This window comes from Lampris incognitus, chromosome 20 (assembly GCF_029633865.1).
Source record: "Lampris incognitus isolate fLamInc1 chromosome 20, fLamInc1.hap2, whole genome shotgun sequence".
Lineage (NCBI taxonomy): Eukaryota > Metazoa > Chordata > Actinopteri > Lampriformes > Lampridae > Lampris > Lampris incognitus.
The window spans coordinates 5629658-5654560 of NC_079230.1; the positions used below are offsets into that span (position 1 = coordinate 5629658).

Genomic DNA, 24903 nt, shown 5'->3' on the forward strand with positions numbered 1-24903 from the left:
TCCAAACAATTTAAAATGGCCGCTGTCCAACGCCTGTAAATACTGCAACGCGTCGGCGGTAGTCATGCTGCGTCTGTAACCAGACATGTTGGCAATAAACAGAAATCAAGCTTAGACTATTTCTCTCCACTGGGGGGGGGGGCGCTAGTGTGTTTCCAGGACGAAGCAACGAACGTCGCGAAGGAAATGACGTAACAACACGCGTCATAAATAGTGACACGACGCACGCGATGACGCGCAAATTACGGGACGGTCATTTTGACCTGTCATAGACGTTTTAGGTAGATCGTATAACTTTTTGTGCAGTTGATCTAAAACTCGTTTTAAATGCAAATATATGCAATTTTAGGAGAATTCGGGGAGCAACAGGTCTGTATCTTTCCCCCCTCCCGCTAAGTTATTAAATTTGAAAATCCAAAACCCTCAAAATGGCGGCCTTGGTCGTTCTAGTGTTTGCGCTCGCTGGGTCCGTCGGCGTGTCTGTGGCTGTGTGACGTGACGTGACGTGCTGGTTAGAAAGATGGCCCCGTGTATGGGTCGGTGAATGACTGTCTGTGTGTGAAGCGGCACACATCCGGCCGAATTCAGATCAGCTGTAAAGAGGTTATCCAAAAGTCAGCGCGTCTGTCTCCCATCTTCATCAGACCAGGTCTGCGTCTTCTGCGGACGGACAGCAGACCGGTGACTCAAATGCGGCGTTGCGTAATTCAGGGAGGTCATCAGAGCAGTGGCGGATCTAGAGATTTTTTTCCTGGGGTGGCAAGACTGTGTCCCAGAGGTGGCAGCTGCCAGCCCTTTGCCACCCTGTAGACCCGCGCCTGTGAGGGGGAGGGGGGATTCTAAATCGGCGACTTCTGTTTGAGATGAGTTTGGTGCGGGTCTCATTGACCTTCACCATGCATGTACATAAAATATACTTTAAAAACATATTATCTGATTTATAAATGGGGTGGCAAGACTGTGTCCCAGAGGTGGCAGCTGCCACCCCTGTTGCCACCCTGTAGATCCGCCCCTGCATCAGAGAGAGGGAAATGTAATGCTCCTGTTGCTATGCGACTCGACAGAGGCCAGGTCTTCTGTATCGAACATTTGTGCTGCGTTGGTTTTGTCTCTTCGTTTGTGGTTTTGGATTCGTTCTGGGTTTTCTTCTCACGCTGGTTTCTCCTGACTCCTCTCTGACGCTAGTCGTCCCCTCTCTCACCCCTGCCCTCTATGAGGCCCGTGTCACCGATGCTGCAGCGTCCTACCGGAGACACACAGCTGGACTACGTAGCAGGTCACAGCCTTGTTCCCCGATTGGAGGGTTTGGAAATTGAAAATTCACGTTTGTCTTTTCCTCCATCTTTTCTCACGTGCTAGCAGTACAGACAGGACAGCCTCGTGGTTTAGAAGTTGAGAATGAAGTGGTGTGGGTAAGACCGGGTAGAGACTCGTGTTAGAGTCTCTATCTGGTCTCCTGTATGTAAAAGTGTAGACCCACATCAGTAATAAGTGGAAGGTTGTCAGAACCAGTCAGAGTGATGACATAATCTGATGAATCTGTACAGGATGGGTTTTCTCTGTATTATACACACGTCATGGCCATCGACCTTCCTCCTCTCTGCTTTATCTTCTACTGATGCTTCAAGGTTGACTGTCTAAAGACTGCAGTCTGTCTGTCTGTGTCTCTGTCTGTGTGTGTGTGTGTGTGCCTGTCTGTCTGCCTGCCTGTGTGTGTGTGTGTTTGTGTTTGTGTGTGTGTCTCTCTCTCTCTCTCTCTGCAGGCTCCAGACTGCAGTGTGGTGGGTGTTGGGGAGAAGATTTTGCTCTTCAGACATCATCCTGCATCAGAACAGCTGCTGCAGCGCCTGACAGATCAGGACATCCTGCAGGATGGAGACCTCATCGAGGTCATTGTCTCAGGTCAGAGGTCAGCCCCTGACACTCCTCATGGTCCGATGGGATGATGGTGGAAAACACTGAACGACCATTTACAAAGAGTCTTTTCATACCAAAACCCATCCAGATTTCCAAATCTCGAGTGTCTGCTGCAGGGACACACAGACTGCTATGAGTTTCCCTCCAGCAGCCACCTGTCTGGAAGTGATGTCTGGGTTAGTGAAGGCCTGGTAGGACTCAAGCTTAATGAATTTGACCATAAACAACATGACAGGTTCACCTCTGTACATAACCTGACAGCCTGCTGCTGAGCTGCCCCCAAATATAATGATGGGAACAGGTGAATTAATGGTAGCACTGCAAATAAATGTTTGCCTGTTTAAATAAAGCGAGACTTATGGGCATCCAGGTAGCATAGTGGTGTATTCCATTGCCTAGAACTGCGCACAGAACTGCGCCCCCTGGAAAATCTGAAGAAACCAATCAGACAGCAGCCTCAGGTCACCTGCTCGCCACAAGTTTGAGGGCTTACATAAGGTATCATTTGGCCGGCGCCCCTCACCCAAGAAGTGTGTATATATTCAGACGGGAATCAACCAAACACCATTTGAACCAATATTTAATGCTGCTGACAGGCGCTCACAGACTGAAAACACTTTTATCGTCATTATTTGCATTATACAACTACATTATATTGAACATGTTTAAGTAGATTTTTATCTCTTGATGTTTGAAGGGGGCGGCGCCCCTGTGCCCTGTACTGGCCAGCCACCACTGGTCATATCCGAGTCATTATACTGGGAAGTCCCAAGACGAGACCGAGTCCACAAACCTGATGGTTCTTCTACCTTTTACTTCACTTGCACTATTGTGTACACGTGTAAATACTAATGTGTAACCCAGAGCACCGTACCGGCTCACATTCCTTGTGATGTGATTGTACTTGACCAATAAAACCCCGCCGGTTGTTTGTGTTCTGACCCAGGATCAGCCACCGTGACTGAGGTGAAGAGCCGCCCCCACTCGCTGGTGGTCCAGTCGTACCGCAGCCCGACCTTCTGCCACCACTGCGGAGAGATGCTGTGGGGTCTCGTTCGCCAGGGCCTCAAATGTGAAGGCATGACCACTTCCTGTATCCTGTCCTGGCCTGAATGAGATGATGTTTGTTTTTCGGCAGATGACGTTTGAGGAAGTGTTGCAGTCTTGTGTTCGTGGACGACATATTTAAGTGGCATGACTCATTCACAGCAGCAGATGAAGATGCCTTTATTGTCTAGAAAACAAAAATTCTCAAAAGTAGATCAGGTTGAGGCGTCCAGGTAGCGTAGCGTAGCGGTCTATTCTGTTGCCTACCAACATGGGGATCGCCTGTTCGAATCCCCATGTTACCTCCGGCTTGGTCGGGCGTCCCTACAGACACAATTGGCTATGTCTGTGGGTAGGAAGCCGGATGTGGGTATGTGTCCAGCGGCTCCTCTGGTCGGTCGGGGTACCTGTTTGGGGGGGGGGGACTGGGGGGAATAGCGTGATCCTCCCACCCGCTACGTCCCCCTGGTGAAACTCCTCACTGTCAGGTGAAAAGAAGCGGCTGGTGACTCCACATGTATGAGAGGAGGCATGTGGTAGTCTGCAGCCCTCCCCGGATCGGCAGAGGGGGTGGAGCAGCGACCGGGACGGCTCGGAAGAGTGGGCTAATTGGCCAAGTACAATTGGGGAGGAAAAAGGGGGGAAAAATCCCCAAAAAAAGTAGGCCAAGCTACTGTTCTTTATTTAAATAATTCAATTTAAAATGTGATTCTGGTACTTCATTGATTTATGGTATTTTTATTGAGTTACCATGTTTTATTCTTATTTAAACGTGGTAGTATATTTGATGTCAAATGCAGTACATCGGCCTACCTTGTTTTATTCAGTGTTTCTTATGGTCCAAAACTAGTGTTGCAAAAAGGGGGGGGGTGTCTTATTTTTAGGCCAATCCGGTTTCTTTTCAATTTCTAAAAACAAATCTTTTTTCTTTTTTTGGCTTTTCCCCCCTTTTTCTTCCCAATTGTATCCGGCCAATTACCCCACTCTTCCGAGCCGTCCTGGTTGCTGCTCCACCCCCTCTGCCGATCCGGGGAGGGCTGCAGACTACCACATGCCTCCTCCCATACATGTGGAGTCGCCAGCTGCTTCTTTTCACCTGACAGTGAGGAGTTTCACCAGGGGGATGTAGTGGGTGGGAGGATCACGCTATTCCCCCCGGTCCCCCCCTCCCCCTGAACAGGCGCCCTGACTGACCAGAGGAGGCGCTAGTGCAGCGACCAGGACACATACCCACATCTGGCTTCCCACCCACAGACACGGCCAATTGTGTCTGTAGGGATGCCCGACCAAGCCGGAGGTAACATGGGGATTCGAACCGACGATCTCCTTCTCTCTCTCTCTCATGCTCTCACTCTCTCTCTCTCTCACTCTCTCTCTCTCTCCCTCTCTCTCTCCAGGTTGTGGACTGGACTTCCATAAGCGCTGTGCCCTCCAGCTGCCTAGCAACTGCAGATGGACTCATCGTCCATTTGGACCCAGTCTCTCGCTGTTTCCTCCCCGGAGGCCCAGAGTGCACTCCCTCTCCACACAAGCAGGGGGCAGTCTGGAGGAGGTACATCATCACACAGTCACTGTGGCTAAATAACACGTTTATGTTTTACACTGTGCAGCACAGAATTGTCCCATGTACTGCATAATGAGATGCTGTCCCACGTTTAGGAGCAACATTTTGGGAAGTACACATTTTTCCATTAAAACGTTAAACAATAAATGTTGATCTTAATCCAATGGTAAGCTGACATTCTCAGGTTTTGATTGGCTGTAAACCTGTTGTCGGTCATAGAAAACACCAAAAAAACAAAAAAGTCGAAGCCACATAGACACTTTTAGCAATGCTCTGCACAGCCGATAACTCCCAGCACCTCCACCCTAACCCCTACAGATCAGCATGTCCAAGCCCAGATCCAGACCTCCGTCCTGGGCCGAGCCTGCTGTGTGGCTGGCTGTGGGTCCAGGAGACGGGGCCAAGGCCTCGGTCCCCCACACCTTCCACATCCACAGCTACACCAAACCCACCGTCTGCCAGTACTGTCGCCGGCTGCTCAAAGGCCTCTTCAGACAGGGCCTGCAATGCTCCGGTGAGATTCCTCTGACGATGGTCAGGGTCCACTCACTCATTCACCACATTCAGTCACCCTATTCATTCATTCATTTGTTCATTCTATTCATTCAATGATTTACACAATTCATTCATTCATTCATTCACTTTGTTTATTCAATCATTCAGTCACCCAAATCATTCACCCATTCACCCCATTCATTCATTCTATTCATTCATTCATTCATTCATTCACCCCATCATTCATTCCTTTAAGCCATTTACATTAATTTACACCATTCATTCATTTAAACCATTCATTCATTCACTTTGTAGCAGTTTTTGAAAAGTGCTATATAGTTATTATTCATTCATCTTGTTTATTCATTCACACCATTCACTCATTCACCCCATTCATTCATTCATTCCATTCTATTCATTCTTCATTACACAAATGGAGCAGAATTTCAGATTATAACTGAGGCACCAAACTTCCTCATAAATTTGGTATTGACTAATTGTGCTTTTAAATGTACTTATTGTCTGTCGATGGTATTTTCTCAGGATAAATTCAGATATTGTCTTATTTTCTTGTCTAAATGTATGGTAGAAGAACAGTACATTATTATGATGGCAAGAATGCAAACTAGAGATACAGAAAAGTATCTGTTTTACTCACATTACTCAGTTACTCCCACCCATCATAGTTCAGGTACATCTGTTTTACTTGTTAGTTACTCACTCATGTCATAATGAACTGTTTGTGTTGTGAAGGGTTACCCTGACTTTTTTCCACTGCTTCTCCCATCTTTAACAACACATCCCACTCTTTCCTTCCGCCCTCTTTTCGTGTCTTTAGATTGCAGGTTTAACTGTCACCGGCGCTGCGAGCCGTTTGTCCCCAGAGACTGTCCGGGGGAGAGAAGAGGGACTGGTGCAGAAGGTGAGGAGCCGGTCCTTGTGGTCCAGTAAAAGATCTGGACACCAAGTTCAGTCTGAGCTCAGGCTTCCTCTGCTTTTATATAAATTGTCTGCTCATGAATCATTGAATAACCACACACACACACACACTTTGATACTCTCATCCATGAGTCTCTGAGTCGAGGCTGACTTATTCTCCTCTGATCCACATTGTCAAGCTGCTTCCAGCAAACTTAGTCAAGAACTGATCTATATAGAAGTTTGTAGTACATCAGCATAAGAACTATGCTCTAAAGTCCTTGTTAATCTATGATTTTATTAATTTGATGATATTAGCGATTAGAAAATAAATAGCTGCAGCTGTTAATGGTGAGTCAAATGTGTTTTATAACTCAAATACGGGGTTGGGCGGTTGCTTTTAGTATGAATTTGCGTACTTACTCCTCTTCATCCCTGATGGGACATAAGGCTACGATGAGCTTTCTCCACTGCACTTGGTCCTTGGCAGCATGTTGTGTCTCTCCCCACGTCGGGTTCATCTTGGCCAGCTCTTCAGTCACCGTCCGGCACCAGGTGGCTTTGGGCCTTCCAGGTTTTCTTCTTCCAGGTGGAGTCCATCACAAGGCAACACCAGGGTCTTTGGTCCTGTTCCATCCTGAGCACATGTGCCAGCCACCTCAGATGTCTGTGTGCGACTGATTTCCTTTGTGATTTTCGAGCTAGGTCAGAGGCATCCATTGTGGAAGACTTCCACCCTCTTCATGTCTTTTTCAAAAAAACTCTTCCAAAAAATCCAAAATGACAGAAAATACAAATTTTAAGGATTCTGGACGTGAAATTGTTCAGCAGGATGAAATACACAACTGTGTTGAGTTTCACAACTATACTGTACACAAGCCAATTGAATTTGAGAAATGCTGCCCTCGTTGTAGCGTCCCTTGAGGTTCGTTTGCATTTTATTAATTAGTCTTAATCAGTTTATTTTTATTTGTTGTGAGCTCTCATCATGCCAAAGCACATAAAAAGCAGTTAGAGGCAGAAGGCTCAATAATAATATTAATGGTAATAGTAAAAATAACAACAATAATTATAATAATAGTAATAACAAAACCAACAATTACAATAGGGGTTTATAGCCCCTTTATAGCTTGCACCCTTAAAAATAAACTTTATATCATGCTTTTCATACATAAAATGCAATTTAAAGTGTTTTACATTACAAAAAGACAAACTGAGCACAAACAGAAAAGGGATCAAAAAGGCATTTTAAAAGTGCTTCAAAATCAGTCATGAAGAGCAACAGCATACAAGATGAACGTAAAATATTACAAAAAATGGATGTAAAAATAACATCAGTAAAATTAGCCCACTGAGGCAACCTTGTGATGTGTGATATTATATGACTATATAAATAAGTTTGACTTGACCTAATAAACCGGTCGAGTGAAAGGCAGGCAAACTAGAGGATAGAAGGCGGTTTGCATTAAAAGAAGCTTTCATTTGAAGAAAACTGATGATTATTGTAACTGTGAAATCAAAAGTTTACTTTTAAAATGTTAATATGATAGCCTGTCATTAAAATAATTAATATGTTAATATGTTAATATGATAGCATGTCATTAAAATAATTATGTTAATAGGTAAATATGATAGCCTGTCATTAAAATAATTAATATGTTAATAGGTTAATATGATGGCCTGTCATTAAAATAATTAATAGGTTAATAGGTTAATATGATAGCCTGTCATTAAAATAATAAAACCAGTGACAGCGTTAAACGTGGTGCACCATCTTACCGTCACAAACTTCATCATTATAAACTTCCAGGAACTCCAGTAGGAGTTCGAACCTGCGCCTGTGAGGATGAAGACGGTTCATGGCTGTGTTTCAGTATAACATTTATTTTATCCTCATCATTGTTATAATTTTATCTGTTTATTATTTTTTTTATAGATTCCGTGAGCAGTCACAGTGACAGTAACAGAGATGAGGTCAGCAGGTCAGAAGTCAGCCCTATGACGTCACTGGACGGCAGCGAGGCCGGCGTGTTCTCTGAGGAACCAGTGACGGCGTCCACACACGCTTCACACCAGCAGCCGGACATCAGGTCAGAGGCAGTGGCGCCCCCAGACATGTTTCATAGGGGGGGGGGCCAAATGGGGCCACTGAAAATCTTGGGGTGGCACTCCAAAACCAAAAGCCACGACTGAATTTCAGGAATTCTGTGATGCTGTTGTAGTATACTGTGGAAAACTGTCAATATGAGAGTTAAGAAAAATATACATTATTGGTTTAAATGAACAGCACCTAATGTAAAATATCAGATAGAAGCATATTCTGCATAATCAGAAGCATATTCTGCATATGCGACTCGTGGCTGGGGGGGCCAGCGGGGGGGCCAGGGATAGTATCAGGGTGGCCGTGGCCACCCCTTGGGGGCGCCACTGGTCAGAGGAGGAAGACGTTGTTACAAACAGGGTTCAAACTGGTGCTGCACGATTTGATGAAAAAAAAAGAGTCACATTGTGATTATTGTGGACAATATCGCCATTTGCGATATAATACATTTATACGTATACAAATGTAACCGGTTATTTTCTTGCCCGGTAGGGATTCGATACGGGGTGTACTGCACCACAAGGCGACATCACTAACCGCTCGGCTAAAGGGCTAGCTAGGGGCTAACGTGTCTTATTAGTAGTTTACAAAAGTACTCTTTTTAATCTGGTTCGTGTATTGTAGGTTGCAGTATCACGAGGAGGCAAGATATAGGTTTACTGGTTTAATAGAGAAACGACTGGTACATGGATACACTACAATCAGATGCGCTGTCACTACACTGAACGCCCTCTAGCGGCAACGTAGCATTTATGGGCCACTGTATTAATGCGAACAATGAAGTAGTCCCACAACACAGTTCGGAACACAACAACTTCCGGGGCACAACAACAACATCCGGGGCAACAACGCCCCTGCGGCGATAAACAGTCGGCAACGCAGTACCGCCTAAATTCCAACAGATGGCAGTAACGTGCCATTTAAAACCCGTAACATCGCATTTTTTGTTTTTGTTGTTTTGTCGTGTTGTTGTTGCCATCAGCGTTTCCTACGAGCCGTATTAGGGACAGGGTGAGAACGTATTGCGAGGGAACTCGTAACTGCCCCCTAATTTTCTTTCCTTTCTCACCATGCCCCTAATACGGCTCCGTTAGGCAACCTGCTCGCCGTCGTCGGATTCCCTTTGTCCTTCTTTCTGGTCTGCACGCCGCAGTCATGTGATAGTCATGTGACCGTAGACTGCGCGCGCTTCACTGCCTAGACAGAGACCGATTGGTCATCTCTTAATTATGGGCGTGGCCACGCACACAAACAGACGTAGCCTTTTTGCGGTTGTATAATCGCACAGGTTGGCCGTCGCGATTGCGACGAGATGAATCGTGCAGCGACAAGCCTGGAAATGTGGCTACGTTTGGAAACACGCGAGTTCCCGCCCCGGGAAAGGTTGTGGAAATGCAACGGATGATCCGTAGCGGATGATCTGTTGGCGCCTGCGCAGCGTCTCTTCGTGCGCGCTCCACGACCCAGGTGAGCCAATCAAAGAAAGCTGAAGCGGTTCATCTGGACACGAGGTTTATGGAGCGAAACGTTTGATTAACTTGTGTTTTGTTTGAGTAAACTGCTGCAAGTGAGAGATTTATTAGTTGATTTAAAAAAAAAGTTGGGTGGCGATGTTTTAAATTTTCGGTGTGCGCAACAGTTTGCGGCAGTGTGCTAACGTGCCACCACGAGCTTTCTTTAGCTAGCTAGCTAGTGTAAACTACTAATGAGACACGTTAGCCCCCTAGCTAACGGGTCTGACCCTTTAGCCGAGCGGTTAGCGACGTCGCCTTGTGGTGCAGTACACCTCGTATCGAATCCCGCACCGGGCAACAAAATAACCGGTTACATTGGTGGCGGCGGTGGGATCCGGAAGTGTGCAGATCCTCAGAAGTCTCTTCGGAGCGCGGGAAGAACAAAGCGCGAGGGCGCGCTTCCGGGGAGGGTGACGACTGTAAACTACTAATGAGACACGTGAGTCCCTAGCTAACGGGTCTGACCCCTTTAGCCGAGCGGTTAGCGATGTCACCTTGTGGTGCAGTACACCTCGTATCGAATTCCGCACCGGGCAACAAAATAACCGGTTACACTAGCTAGCTAGCTAGCTTGTCGACGGTATACGGCTAAGTACTGTTTCAACAATCCGCCTTCAAATGGACAAATACAAACTATGATTTGCAAGTTGTTGAGAGTAGAGGGGCTCCTATACGGTGTTTTTAATATTGTAGCGAATTCGGGGGGGGCAGCCCGGCCGGACCGGACCGTTCCGTCACAGCCGGGACGCGAACCCGTGGCTCCCGCACCACGGGCGACAACGTTAACCAGTCGACTAAAGGGTCCGACTCGTTAGCCTGTCTACTTATTTGTGCACGTTGTGGTGAGCCACATCTATATATCGAGAGACATTCACCTAAGAGGACGGTGTACCTTTAAGGGAAGAGGCGAGGGGTCAGATAATGCACTTCCGCTTCCGGTTCAGTCAGTTCAGTGTCGTCAGATGTATGACATGCTAAGTTGGAGCTAGTAAACTACCTCGACTACGTCTACTCTCACGTCTCCTGTCTCGTTGTTTTCTAACTCCACAACGTTACAATATAGACTGACTTGTACGTCACGTGTTAAAACGCACCTCTTCAGTGGGAGCTCTAAAAATTGGCTCCTTTTGGCTGTGGAAATTAAGCAAAAGTGGTTGAAAACTACTGTGTATGAACTCAGTAGAAACCTTTAACACAACACGTGTATTCAATAAGAGGTCAGTTGCGTTGATTGTGGGCTGCTTAACCAAATGAAGGCAGTATATGCTCAGAAATGGTGACCTGTACCAGCCAGTCAGGGACTCTTGGAGGTTTTTTGTGTGAAGGGTGACATTTGGCGTTATATTGTTTCGGAAATGCCAACACATACACAATGACTAGTTTGAGTCAACCCAACACAAATGCAGTTAAAAAAAAGGTGGCTTTTAAAAAGAGTACATTGAGAAGACTGAGTGGTGGGCCAGACTGCCACCTAGAGGCCGAAATGGACCTCCGCAACACATTGCTCGTTGGTCAGTGAGCTCTGTAAAGCGGTCTGGTAAATGGTGACCTGACGTTTAGTCTTGATCATTTCCTGATTCTCTATTAATCAGCCTCCCCCCCCCCTCTCTCTCTCTCAGCCCATGTTTCAGTAGCTACATCCCTCTGATGAGAGTTGTCCAGTCTGTCCGTCACACCAAGAGGAAACAGAGCGGTGTCCTGAGAGAGGGATGGCTACTACATCACACCAACACTGACACACTGGTAGGAACACACACACACACACACACACACACAGAGGACATTAGAATACAAATTGTCATGTGCTCACCAGGTATAACCCATTTCCTTGTACTTTAGAAAGCCATTTCTTGAGCACAATCTCTTATCCGTCCCAAACCTCAATCTTAGAAGTCAGAATTGGTCTCATGTACCCAATCTGTAAATTTGCAAAACCAAGAAATGTGACTTGGTAACATGTCAGAATGCAATGCATCACACAAAAGGCATCCATTGATGCATGCTCAATAATCTTCAGTCTGGCTGAAAATGTCACGTAGTTGAGGGATGAAACATATCTGTCAATAAACGTTGTATCCATATGAAAAGATTCAACCCTCTTTGACACATATTATATGGTACAGTATCTCACAAAATCTAACAATAACTTATTAAAGTGACTATAGTTTAGTAGGTAGGGGAGAAAAGAAATCATCGGCATCTTTTGTAGAGAGCAAAATGCAAAACTAAAAACTTCTCAAATAAGAAAAAAAAATCTGCAGAAATTGGATCTCTCCTCTACAGTATTCACATAATCCACAAAATTTAACCGAACGCCGTGTCCTTAAACCCCTGTTATCTACGTGGGAAATGGTTCTCACTAATGTCCACATTTTTTCCTTTTCTACATTTAAACATTTCCACCATCTTTCCTGCTTTTTGTCCCAGAGAAAACGTCATTACTGGATTCTGGACCAGAGGAGCATCATGCTGTACCAGAATGAGAGCAGCACCAAGTACTACAAGGTACAAGTATAAAGGGTTAAACTACAAGATGAATGTGTTTTGAAATAGGGTAAAATTTTTGTACGATAAATTATCAACATATATAGTACATTATATATATGTATATGTAAATGGTTAAACTAGAAGTCAGTTTTATTTCTAGTTAAAATTCAGTTTTGTTATCATTTAAATGGGCTTAATTATGTAAAAAAGAAAAAAAAAAGAAAAATCCAGCTAGTACTTATCGCTTCAGTGTTATTGCCACCTGGTGGCCATAAGTGGATCATGCAGCTAATATCTTGGTTTGATGTGAATTATCAGAATAATGTTGGCCATGTAAGTTTGTACAAACATGGAATTTGACTCCGGTTTCGTGGCTGTCTCAGTGTACTTAACATGGAATAACAACACTACAACACAACGCAACAATTATTTCCACACGTCAAACTAAACAGCAAACAGAAAAGCCAACAGGTCTAAAATCTTCATAGTGACACATCAAAATCATTGATTGGTTGTAGAAAAAACTTTCAGCCTCATCCCAATTTTTCAAAGGACGACTTCAGTCATTCAGTATCATTTCCCATTATTATACAATGTTATATTTAATGTTATATATCATACATTTCTGCCCATCTGTCAGTTTTCATGGGTGTCGTGATGCAGCTCTTATTGTCAGGTCTCTGAAAGGAGATTTTTAATGTCAGGCTCTACAAAACTGAAATGGAATTAACTAGAAAATTCACTCTTTCATTTACGTTTGTCCCGTCTTCGTCCCCGTTTGCTTCTCCCATCTTTCCAGGAGATCCCGATATCCGAGGTCCTGCAGGTACGAAGCCCCAGGGTGCTCACCGTTCCGGTCTTACCGGGCGGTGCGGCTCATTCGTTTGAGATTTTGACCACCGCGGTCATCTACTGTGTCTCTGCCGGCGAGGACGGGCCGGCGTGGGAGGACGCCATCAGGCGGGCTTTAATGCCTTTACACAGCAACTGGCCCACAGAGGACCGAGGTGATGCTCAGGTTCACTTTACAGGACCTGACAACCAGGGGCCCATAATTCATAATGCCTTATGAAGAGTAGCTGCTAATAGAGCACTTATAAGCTCTTATAACACACGGCCTAAATTTATTAACAACTGTCTTAATACATGTCTTAGTATTGTATCTAGTGTCTTCTTCCTTTTCTTAATCGAAGTTTAACCTCTTCCTGACAGGACTTACCAGATCGCCCCGTCTAGACCAAACGATGTGCCCTAACCGGACCCATTTAGGACTTAGTGACTACAGTTAACCTCCGTTAACTTTAGCTAAGGTTTGTTAACGAATCGATCTGTTTCCTTTTTACAGATGAAGGTCTTCACCGTGCAGAGGAGGCTGTAAGTATTATCTTAAATATGACCTTACACACACAAAGGGTTTGTGATCCATGTTATGCATCATGCACACCATGTTTCATAGTGGATCAAGTGATGTGTTGTAGTGAACTAGTGTGGATAATATTAATGTGTTGATATATATTTCAGGACGTCAGCTTGATGTACCAGATCTTTACAGATGAGGTGCTGGGGTCTGGACAGTTTGGAGTGGTCTACAGAGGTGCGACAGGCTGACTGCAACCACATTACTGTTTTACTAAACTCAGTATTTTCCGATGGATTTAGAATGTTTGTTGTTTTGTGTACCAGAAAGGACAAGAGAATGACTGTTACCAAAAATAAAAAGACAAAAAGCATTTGAAAGTTTGGCGTCTGGGTAGCGTAGCAGTCTATTCCGTCACGGGGATCGCTGGTTTGAGTCCCCGTGTTACCTCCGTTTTGATCGGGCGTCCCTACAGACACAATTGGCCGTGTCTGCGGGTGGGAAGACAGATGTGGGTGTGTGTCCTGGTCGCTGCACTAGCGCCTCCTCCGGTTAGGCGGGGCACCTGTTCAGGGGGAGGGGGAACTGGGGGGAATAGCGTGATCCTCCCACGCGCTACGTCCCCCTGGTAAAACTCCTCACTGTCAGGTGAGAAGAAGTGGCTGGTGACTCCACATGTATGGGAGGAGGCATGTGGTAGTCTGCAGCCCTCCCCGGATCGGCAGAGGGGGTGGAGCAGCGACCGGGACGGCTTGGAAGAGTGGGGGTAATTGACCAAGTACAATTAGGGGGAGGGGGGGCATTTGAAAGTTAATACAATAAGCTATTTTCTTAGTACATTTGACTTTTAACCTGATCCAGTCTGATTTGTCCTGTTGCCGTAGCCTTAATAAATCCATCTGGCTCGCCACACGGGTTCAGAGAGTACCGTTGGCTTACTGCAGTACTGCTAACTGCTAAGTACTAGCTTACTGCAGTACTGCTAACTGCAAGCTACCACCGAATGGCTCCTTCATATCGTAGTACTTTCACTGAGTGTCTCTTTCTTATCGTAGTACTTTCACTGGGTTCTTGGTGACTCTTCAGGTACTCACAGACAGTCTGGACGGCCCACGGCCATCAAAGTAATAGACAAAACCCGTTTCCCCAGCAAGCAGGAGACGCAGCTGAGGAACGAAGTCGCAATCCTGCAGGTAAGAGAGACCACCTGATGTTTCCTCGTGCAGCTACACAGCGCTGAGTTTGTCATGGTAGGAACCCAGTCGTGTGTTTTGATAATATGTCGTGTTTTTTATCTATTTATTTTGGATTGCCCCCCCCCCTTTTTCTCCTCAATTGTACCTGTCCAATTACCCCACTCTTCCAAGCCGTTCCGGTCGCTGCTCCACCCCCTCTGCTGATCTGGGGAGGGCTGCAGACTACCACATGCCTCCTCCATACATGTGGAGTCACCAGCCACTTCTTTTCACCTGACATTGAGGAGTTTCACCAGGGGGATGTAGCATGTGGGAGGATCACACTATCCCCCCTCCCCCCCGGACAGGCACCCAGACTGACCAGAGGAGGCGCTAGTGCAGCCACCAGGACACATACCCACATCCGGCTTCCCAGTCGCAGACACGGCCAATTGTGTCTGTAGGGACGCCCGACCAAGCCGGAGGTAACACGGGGATTCGAACCAGCGACCCCCGTGTTGGTAGGCAACGGAATAGACCGCTAGGCTACCCGGACGCCCCCTGTTGTTGTGATTATGTATGCACGTGTGCATGTGTATTTTATGTCTTGTGTTCATGTGTTTGGCAGAATCTGTCACACCCTGGTGTGGTTCTGGTGGAGGCCATGTTTGAGACGGTGCAGCACATCTTTGTCGTCATGGAGAAGCTCCATGGAGACATGCTGGAGTTGATTCTGTCCAATGAGAAAGGTCGACTGCCGGAGCGCAACACACGCTTCCTGGTCATGCAGGTGAATGCTGACCTGTCATGTCAGACTTGTTGTTGCTACTACTACTACTACTCTATAGAATTGAATTGAACTTTATTGTCCAACCAGGGCTGGTAATCATTCTTTGAAAGTGTTCTTTTCTTTGCACATTAAACAAATCAGAAGGACATGCATATAAACAAAATACGACACATACAACACAAAAATGCTACAAATAATTGTAGCTTTTTTTGTACACTATATAGATACTGTACAGGCCACACAAGGTCAAGGGTCATCTGGCTTTATTCAGCTTATTGATAAAACGAGATGACCTTGGACCTTGTGTAGCCTGTTTGGTGTCTTTGACTTGAAGCTCGTTCGCCATGATGAGTGTCCACATAATTCACGTTGGTTTGTTTTGCGGATTATTTTTATTTTTGACGTTATGATCCATTGCTGGTGGGACGCGTGTTTTTATTGAACAAAGGAAGGCCAGAGAGTGCCTGGCTCAAAGTCCCTTCAGGAGGACGGCTTACGTCTATCTAAACTCTCGTTCCCCCTCTTTCCCTGGTCATCATGTAGATGTTCTTGAGCCAGGCCGTCCAGACATGACCTCCATGTTTACACAGAGGTTTTAGTAGCGGAGAGTGAAAGCTCCTGCATACTTCCTCCACGCAGCTTTAACATTTATGAGCTTAGCTTCCGGTCAGAGACCTCCAGCAGTGCTGCTGTGTTGCATGTTATGTGAGATTGCACTAGTCCTCCTAGATGAAGGTTTTTTAAAAAAAATGTTTTTTTTGGGGGGGGGGGGGGGGGGTTCTCCCTTTTTCTCCTCAATTGTGTCCAGCCAATTACCCCCAACTTCCGAGCCGTCCCGGTCGCTGCTCCACCCCCTCTACCGATGCGGGGAGGGCTGCAGACTACCACATGCCTCCTCCGATACATGTGGAGTCGCCAGCCGCTTCTTTTCACCCGACAGTGAGGAGTTTCACCAGGGGGACGTAGCACGTGGGAGGATCATGCTATATCCCCCCCCCCACCCCCGAACAGGTGCCCCAACCGACCAGAGGAGGCGCTAGTGCGGCAGTCAGCACACATACCCACACCAGGCTTCCCACCTGCAGACACAGCCAATTGTGTCTGTAGGGACGCCCGACCAAGCCAAAGGTAACATGGGGATTCGAACCGCCGATCCCCGTGTTGGTAGGCAACAGAAAATACTGCTACGCTACCCAGACGCCCCCAATAAAAAAAATGTGTTGTTTTAAGACCTTCAGCATGACTTGTCCTCTTCCCCTGTGTGTTGGGTGTTAGATCCTTGAGGCTTTGCGGTATCTGCATTTCAAACACATCGCCCACTGTGACCTGAAACCAGAAAACGTCCTGCTGGTCTCGCCAGACCCCTTCCCTCAGGTCAGAATCTCTGCTGGGGGGGTTTCTCAAAATGCTGCAGAAGATATTCATATTAGCAAGGTATTTAAAGCTGCAACAAGGAGTTTTTCATTTAGCAGTCTTAAATGTTATGTTGACTGACATAATCAGGTGAGCCCATCAGCCAGCAGATGAGGTGTTGCTGTTGGCTGTAATGAGTCCAAATGCTTGTGTCAAGGTCGGATTCCCCCATGAAATCTGAAAATGTTGTTTTGGGATAAATGGCCACAGCCAGCGAGACACAAGCTCGTGGCTGTATGTTTCACTAATGGCTGTTTTTCCAAAACTCACTGCAAAAAAACAAACATGCACCAGTTCCCAGAAGCTGAATAGAATCCCGGTGACGAGAGACCACGTGTGGGCGAGCTGAAGTCGTTCCTCTGTGAAACACCGCCGCTTTTGTCCACAGGGGGCGCAAATTCAACAAAAATCCAAAACTCCTCATTGCAGCTTTAAAACTCCATGTGACAAGTTTTCTGGTAAATTGTTCACTTTTACTGTCGTTAATGTTGTAATCAGGCTGTCCAGGTGCCGTGACTCACTTGAGTCTTCGCTCTTGCCTGTTCTGATCTGGTGTACTGGTTTCTGGTGTACTGGTCTGTACGCTGACAGGAGATGCCAGTTTTTTCCCCACTGTCTCTTTATTGAAGAAACGAGTGTGACAGTAACAAACACCGAGACAGAAACAGAGCATATGAAGGCCTCGCTGTAAAGTAAGGATAATCAAGTGTGAGTCCATTCTCAGTACGACACTACAATCAATGAGTTATCAAGATGTGGGGGAAACGTAACACAACAAAATAAATAAAAAGATAATGAAAACTGTTAAACAGAGCCAGGCATAAAACTCCCAAGTTTCTTCAGAAACGTCTTGTATCATACTACCCGTATGAGCACGTTTCTTATTATTCATAAGCTGGGTGGACTCAGAATGCTCCCTGACTTCAGTCCTGAGCGGCTCCCATGATGGACGGGACCTGGAGAGCTTGATGGTCCTGGTGTTTCCCCAGTAGCGTTACTACGCTGACAGCCTGCTGAGCTTTCTGGTTTCTGTTTCATGAAACAGTCCTACAGCCTCAGCTTCCAGCTGAACTGACTGGTTTGAGCAACAAAACAACTTTTCTCCAGAACCTGCCTTGTACTGACCGTCATAAAATACATGTTCGAGACCCACCTGTCTTCAGATTGCTGTTGGTGGGATAAATATTGTGTGCATTTTGTAAGGCAGGAAATGCTCGTGATGCACTACATAACATCCTGTTACCCTGAGCAGACGCCAATGCTCATCTGCAACCACAGAGGGGAGAAGTCACGGAAAAAAGAAAAACAAGATGTCAAAAAAAAAAGAACAGCGAGAAGAACAGCTGTCGAAAATTTGCAAGGTGCAGCGATTGAACGTCTACAGAAAGACGCCGAGGCAAAGCGTGATGGTGTTTAATGGCCAGGATTCGTTAGCCTGCTAGCAACGCTATTGTGTAATTATTGTAAAACGCAGCCTTTTAAAACCACACCCCTCTCACAGGTGAAGCTGTGCGACTTCGGCTTTGCTCGCATCATCGGCGAGAAGTCGTTCCGTTGCTCGGTGGTGGGCACACCGGCGTACCTGGCCCCCGAGGTCATCAACAGTAGCGGCTACAACCGCTCGCTGGACATGTGGTCGGTGGGGGTCATCATGTACGTCAGCCTGAGCGGCACCTTCCCCTTCAATGAGGACGAGGACATCACCCAGCAGATCACCAACGCTACCTTCATGTATCCACGGCAATACTGGGCCGCCATCTCGCTGCAAGGTAAGGACGGAAGGAAGGAAGGTAACGGACGCCGCTGTCTGTTGCATCGGCTGTAAGTTCAAACGCGGTTTAGGCTGAATATGAGAGACGACTTATTCTACTTAATGTAAACCGGCTGCACCATGGAAGTCAGCCGCCAGGCCATCCGATCCATCACAGGGCCTGATGGCCTGTCCAGGGTGTCTCCCCGCCTGCCGCCCAGTGACTGCTGGGATAGGCTCCAGCGTCCCCGCCACCCTGAGAGCAGGATGAGCAGTTCGCATAATGGATGGATGGGTTAAGATATCACCTAAAATGAGCTCCTGCCCCCAGCAGGTGTAAATTCAAGTCTTTCTGATATCGACGCCGAAAAGCGGAGCAGTTGGAAGGATGGGAAAGATGCTGCTTACAAAAAAATGAGTTGACAATATTTTCCCAACTTGACATCACTGTTTTGACTCCGTCCCAGCAAGGGAGCATCTTTGCTCCACGTGCGGGAATGCGGCCCCGGCAGCACAGAGCTGTGGTGAGTGCGAGCTTGACCCTCCACCCTCCCTTGGCACTCGCATCTGCTCAACGCTCGCTCGTCAAGTTGACTTTGGAAGCTTTGGAGGCGGGGATGTGTTAGGCAGTGACTGATGTCTCCGCTCCTTCGATTGGCCACTTTGAATGCTGAACATGACCCCCCTCCCCCCTTTTTTCCTCCCCAATTGTACTCAGCCAATCACCCCACTCTTCCGAGCCATCCCGGTCTCTGCTCCACCCCCTCTGCTGATCTGGGGAGGGCTGCAGACTACCACATGCCTCCTCTCATACATGTGGAGTCACCAGCCACTTCTTTTCACCTGACAGTGAGGAGTTTCACCAGGGGGATGTAGCACGTGGGAGGATCACACTATGTTCCCCCTCCCCCCTGAACAGGCATCCCGATCGACCAGAGGAGGCGCTAGTGCAGCGACCAGGACACACACCCACATCCGGCTTCCCACCTGCAGTCACGGCCAAATTGTGTCTGTAAGGACACATGACCAAGCCGGAGGTAACACGGGGATTTGAACCAGCGATCCCCGTGTTGGTAGGCAACGGAATAGACCGCCACGCTACCCGGACACTGACCGTGACCTTTGATTAGCTGTTTGGTTCGATCACTGACATAGCTGAAGACGGGCAGTTGCCTGAGAGAAGGACCGTTTTTCTGGGGCCATCAAGTTAACGTCTCCCAGAGAGCCCAGGAAAAGTACCGGTGTTGAACTGTGTCAGAGATTAAGCCAGACAAGCCAGTCAAAGGTCATGTTCAGCATTCACAGTGACCGATCACATCACCAGAGACGTCTGTTCAATCCCCGTCTCTAAGCTCTCCGAAGTCGGCTGTGTGATTCCCCGCTTTTCCAACCGCTCTTGTTTTTAGCTGACTTCATTTGCAGTGAATTTTAAATTGGTTTACTTTTTTAAGGTTTTAATACGTTATTTTACTAATTTGGTTTTTTTATTACTTCTAGTTTTACTATCACTTTTTTATCTCCGTATCTTATCTGTGTTTGTCGGTGCCTAGGATGTCTTGTTTGTGGGTTTTTTGCACAGCTGTGTTGTAAATAAGGTCTCTATCTCCGTATACTCCCGAGTCTAAATACAGGTTTAATGAATGAGTCTAAATAATAAATAAATACATAAAATCTACATAATCTAAATAAATTAGTCTAAATAAAGGTTTAATGAATAAATGACAAAAGTTCTTGAGCTGAACAAATCAGGAAATGGCCATAAGAAAATAGCTAAATGGCCATTTAAACTATCGGGACAATAAAGACGTTTAAACAACCCAGAGATGTTAAGCTCTGCCTTGAAGAGCATGTGTGTCAAACTTGATCCCAAGCACAGTGAAGAGGAGGAGGAGGAGGGTTCGAGTGGCCAAAGAATCTCCAAGGATCACAGTTGGAGAATAGCAGACGTTGGTCGTTGGGTCAGAAAGTCTCCAAAACTACAATCGGATGCCACCTACATGACCACAAGGTGTTTGGGAGGGTTGCCAGAAAAAAGCCTTCGCTTTTATCAAACTACAGACTCGAGCCCCTCCAGTTTGTCAAACGTTACAGGAACTCTCAGTGGGACCAGGTTCTAGGGTCAAACGTTACAGGAACTCTCAGTGGGACCAGGTTCTAGGGTCAAACGTTACAGGAACTCTCAGTGGGACCGGGTTCTAGGGTCAAACCTTACAGGAACTCTCAGTGGGACCAGGTTCTAGGGCCAAACGTTACAGGAACTCAGTGGGACCGGGTTCTAGGGCCAAACGTTACAGGAACTCTCAGTGGGACCGGTTTCTAGGGCCAAACGTTACAGGAACTCTCAGTGGGATCAGGTTTTAGGGTCAAACGTTACAGGAACTCTCAGTGGGACCGGGTTCTAGGGTCAAACCTTACAGGAACTCTCAGTGGGACCAGGTTCTAGGGCCAAACGTTACAGGAACTCAGTGGGACTGGGTTCTAGGGCCAAACGTTACAGGAACTCTCAGCGGGACCGGTTTCTAGGGCCAAACATTACAGGAACTCTCAGTGGGATCAGGTTCTAGGGCCAAACGTTACAGGAACTCTCAGTGGGACCGGGTTCTAGGGCCAAACGTTAAAGGAACTCTCAGTGGGACCGGGTTCTAGGGCCAAACGTTAAAGGAACTCTCAGTGGGACCGGGTTCTAGGGCCAAACTTTACAGGAACTCTCAGTGGGACCGGGTTCTAGGGTCAAACGTTACAGGAACTCAGTGGGACCGGGTTCTAGGGCCAAACGTTACAGGAACTCTCAGTGGGACCGGGTTCTAGGGCCAAACGTTACAGGAACTCTCAGTGGGACTGGGTTCTAGGGTCAAACGTTACAGGAACTCTCAGTGGGACCAGGTTCTAGGGCCAAACGTTACAGGAACTCTCAGTGGGACTGGGTTCTAGGGCCAAACATTACAGGAACTCTCAGTGGGACCGGGTTCTAGGGCCAAATGTTACAGGAACTCTCAGTGGGACCGGGTTCTAGGGCCAAATGTTACAGGAACTCTCAGTGGGACCAGATTCTAGGGTCAGATGAAATCAAAATAGTTTTGGGTTTGGCATAGACAGAAAGGTAGCCATGCAGGACCGTACCCAATACCCACTGTGAAGCATGGTGGTGGGTCGTTGGGGCTGTTTTTCTTCCAGAGGCCCTGGACAACTTGCTGGGTCACATGGTCTCTTGGACTCCATCAAGTACCAGCAGATCCATCCATCCATTATCCAAGCCCCTTATCGCAACTGGGGTTGCGGGATGCTGGAGCCATGTACATTAATCATATGACAGATGTGTGAGACACAAACTGTAAACTCAGTTTCTTCATTTTGCTTTGTGTTTCCACGCTCGCCCACTACTGAAACCTGAAGGCACCGTCCTGCCCGTAACGCCAACGTTGATTAGTGGAGAAGTTTTCTTCTCAACATGTATGAAGTACCTGTCATGTGGTGTGAGGTGGGCTGAATACAAATGCCTCATGTCTGTATTCTGAACACGTGAAGCTGTTACTCTGGTAATGTATCAGTAACTGGGTAACACTGAGGCGGCACGGTGGCGCAGTGGTTAGCACGGTCGCCTCACAGCGAGAAGGTCCTGGGTTCGAGCCCCGGGGTAGTCCAACCTTGAGGGTTGTCCTCTGTGTGGAGTTTGCATGTTCTCCCCGTGTCTGTGTGGGTTTCCTCCACGGGCTCCGGTTTCCTCCCACAGTCCAAACACATGTAGGTCAGGTGGATCAGCCGTACTACATTGTCCCTAGGTGTGTGTGTGTGTGTGTGTGTGTGTGTGTGTGTGTGTGTGTGTGTGTGCGTGCGCCCTGTGATGGCCTGGCAGCCTGTCCAGGGCGTCTCCCCGCCTGCCGCCCAGTGACTGCTGGGATAGGCTCCAGCATCCCGCCACCCTAATTAGGATAAGTGGCTTGGATAATGGATGGATGGATAAAGGATGAATGGATGACTGCTGGCTAGTGCAGTAACACTTGGTTAACAACATAGTGTTTTGATTTTGGTGGGACAGGTAACGTTTTCAGAGGGGGAAGTTGATTTGACAACAACTAAGTGTGCGTTCATCTTTATGTCTACATGAGTTATGTGCTGGCGAGCAGAGTTGTGTTGTTTTTATCAGCCGTTAAAACAAACTTGCTGTTTTTGTGCAGGTATTGGTGAGTTACTCAGTCCTGGTAAGTTGAAATCTCAGCTAAACTGTCTCTTCTTTCTGTTTTTCATCCCTCCATCCTCCAGCGGTGAGTTTGATCCGGAATCTTCTTCAGGTGTCGGTCAGACGCCGGTTCAGTGTAGGAAAAGCTCTCGGACACGCCTGGCTGCAGGTTAGACGCCACATTCAAATGTTCCCCTGTTCCGCTCGTTACTTCTTTTTAATTTGTACCCTCGTTTTACTGATGCTTACTCTATAGTTTACCTGAAAACACTTTCATATTTCACTTAACAAGAGTTTAAAAATCTAAGTGTGGGGTGTCCGGGTGGCGTGGCGGTCTATTCCGTTGCCTACCAACACGGGGATCGCCGGTTTGAGTCCCCATGTTACCTCCGGCTTGGTCGGGCGTCCCCTACAGACACAATTGGCCGTGTCTGCGGGTGGGAAACCAGATGTGGGTATGTGTCATGGTCGCTGCACTAGCGCCTCCTCTTTGTCGGTCGGGGCGCCTGTTCGGGGGGAGGGGGAACTGGGGGGAATGGCGTGATCCTCCCACTTGTTACATCCCCCTGGTGAAACTCCTCACTGTCAGGTGAGAAGAAGCGGCTGGTGACTCCACGTGTCGGAGGAGGCATGTTGTAGTCTGCAGCCCTCCCCGGATCAGGTGGGGGGTGGAGCAGAGACCAGGACGGTTCGGAAGAGTGGGGTAACTGGCCAAGAAAAATTGGAGGAAAAAGGGGGAAAAATTTTAAACTAACATTTCTATGTCAATAATAGTTTGTTCATACAGACATAGTGGCAGTTTTGAAGATGTATTAACTAATCTCCCCCCCCCCCTCCCCTCCCTCAGGACTTCCAGTTGTGGTGCGATCTGCGGGAGTTTGAGCTCCGGCTGGGCTGCAGGTATCTGACACAGGAAGGAGACAAGGACTTCTGGAGACGGCACGCTGAAGAAAAGGGGCTGGACTTCCCCCATCACCTGTAATGACACACACGCCCTTCCCAGGGGCCAATTGTGCCCCCTGCAAAACCCGACTGCCCTTACCATCACACTGTCCACCTTGTAACACACGGCTCTACCACCGTCTTCAACTCTGCCCCGCAGGTACCCCCACCACACCATACACCCTACGACCTTTTAGGGCACAACTTTCATATTAGTCATTCTCTTTGCTCCTATTACATTGTAATTTGTACCCCCGACAACAGCACCCTTATGACATCCCTCCCCACCAGCTCTACACCCCCTACACCCCGACAACAGCACCCTTATGACATCCCTCTCCACCAGCTCTACACCTCCTACGACATCCCTCCCCACCAGCTTTATACCCCCTTTACTCCTACAACAGCACCCTTATGACATCCCTCCCCACCAGCTCTACACCCCCTACAACAGCACCCTTATGACATCCCTCCCCACCAGCTCTACACCCCCTTTACTCCTACAACAGCACCCTTATGACATCCCTCCCCACCAGCTCTACACCCCCTACACAAGCACCCTTATGACATCCCTCTCCACCAGCTCTACACCTCCTACGACATCCCTCCCCACCAGCTTTACACCCCCTTTACCCCTACAACAGCACCCTTATGACATCCCTCCCCACCAGCTCTACACCCCCTACACAAGCACCCTTATGACATCCCTCTCCACCAGCTCTACACCTCCTACAACAGCACCCTTATGACATCCCTCCCCATCAGCTTTACACCCCCTACACCAGCACCCTTATGACATCCCTCCCCACCAGCTCTACACCCCTACAAAAGCACCCTTATGACATCCCTCCCCACCAGCTCTACACCCCTACACCAGCACCCTTATGACATCCCTCTCCACCAGCTCTACACCTCCTATGACATCCTTCCCCACCAGCTCTACACCCCTACAAAAGCACCCTTATGACATCCCTCCCCACCAGCTCTACACCCCCTACACAAGCACCCTTATGACATCCCTCCCCACCAGCTCTACACCCCTACACCAGCACCCTTATGACATCCCTCCCCACCAGCTCTACACCCCTACACCAGCACCCTTATGACATCCCTCTCCACCAGCTCTACACCTCCTATGACATCCTTCCCCACCAGCTTTACACCCCCTTTACTCCTACAACAGCACCCTTATGACATCCCTCCCCACCAGCTCTACACCCCTACAACAGCACCCTTATGACATCCCTCCCCACCAG

At 47.5% G+C, this 24903-nt stretch overlaps 1 protein-coding gene across 1 annotated transcript in view; it reads left to right on the plus strand.

The window, feature by feature from the left end:
* prkd4 (protein kinase D4) overlaps window positions 1-23950 on the plus strand; it is a 28643-nt gene extending 4693 nt beyond the window's left edge. The window contains exons 3-19 of the mRNA XM_056300103.1: window positions 1764-1902; window positions 2864-2995; window positions 4362-4516; window positions 4847-5042; window positions 5862-5945; window positions 7878-8031; window positions 11176-11299; window positions 11984-12061; window positions 12843-13050; window positions 13389-13417; window positions 13565-13637; window positions 14487-14593; window positions 15204-15365; window positions 16641-16739; window positions 18280-18547; window positions 22789-22874; window positions 23553-23950. Coding sequence (XP_056156078.1) covers window positions 1764-1902; window positions 2864-2995; window positions 4362-4516; window positions 4847-5042; window positions 5862-5945; window positions 7878-8031; window positions 11176-11299; window positions 11984-12061; window positions 12843-13050; window positions 13389-13417; window positions 13565-13637; window positions 14487-14593; window positions 15204-15365; window positions 16641-16739; window positions 18280-18547; window positions 22789-22874; window positions 23553-23687 — 2229 coding nt within the window. The 3' untranslated portion in view covers window positions 23688-23950. The remainder of the gene's footprint in view (window positions 1-1763; window positions 1903-2863; window positions 2996-4361; window positions 4517-4846; window positions 5043-5861; window positions 5946-7877; window positions 8032-11175; window positions 11300-11983; window positions 12062-12842; window positions 13051-13388; window positions 13418-13564; window positions 13638-14486; window positions 14594-15203; window positions 15366-16640; window positions 16740-18279; window positions 18548-22788; window positions 22875-23552) is intronic.
* Window positions 23951-24903: the final 953 nt, after the last annotated feature.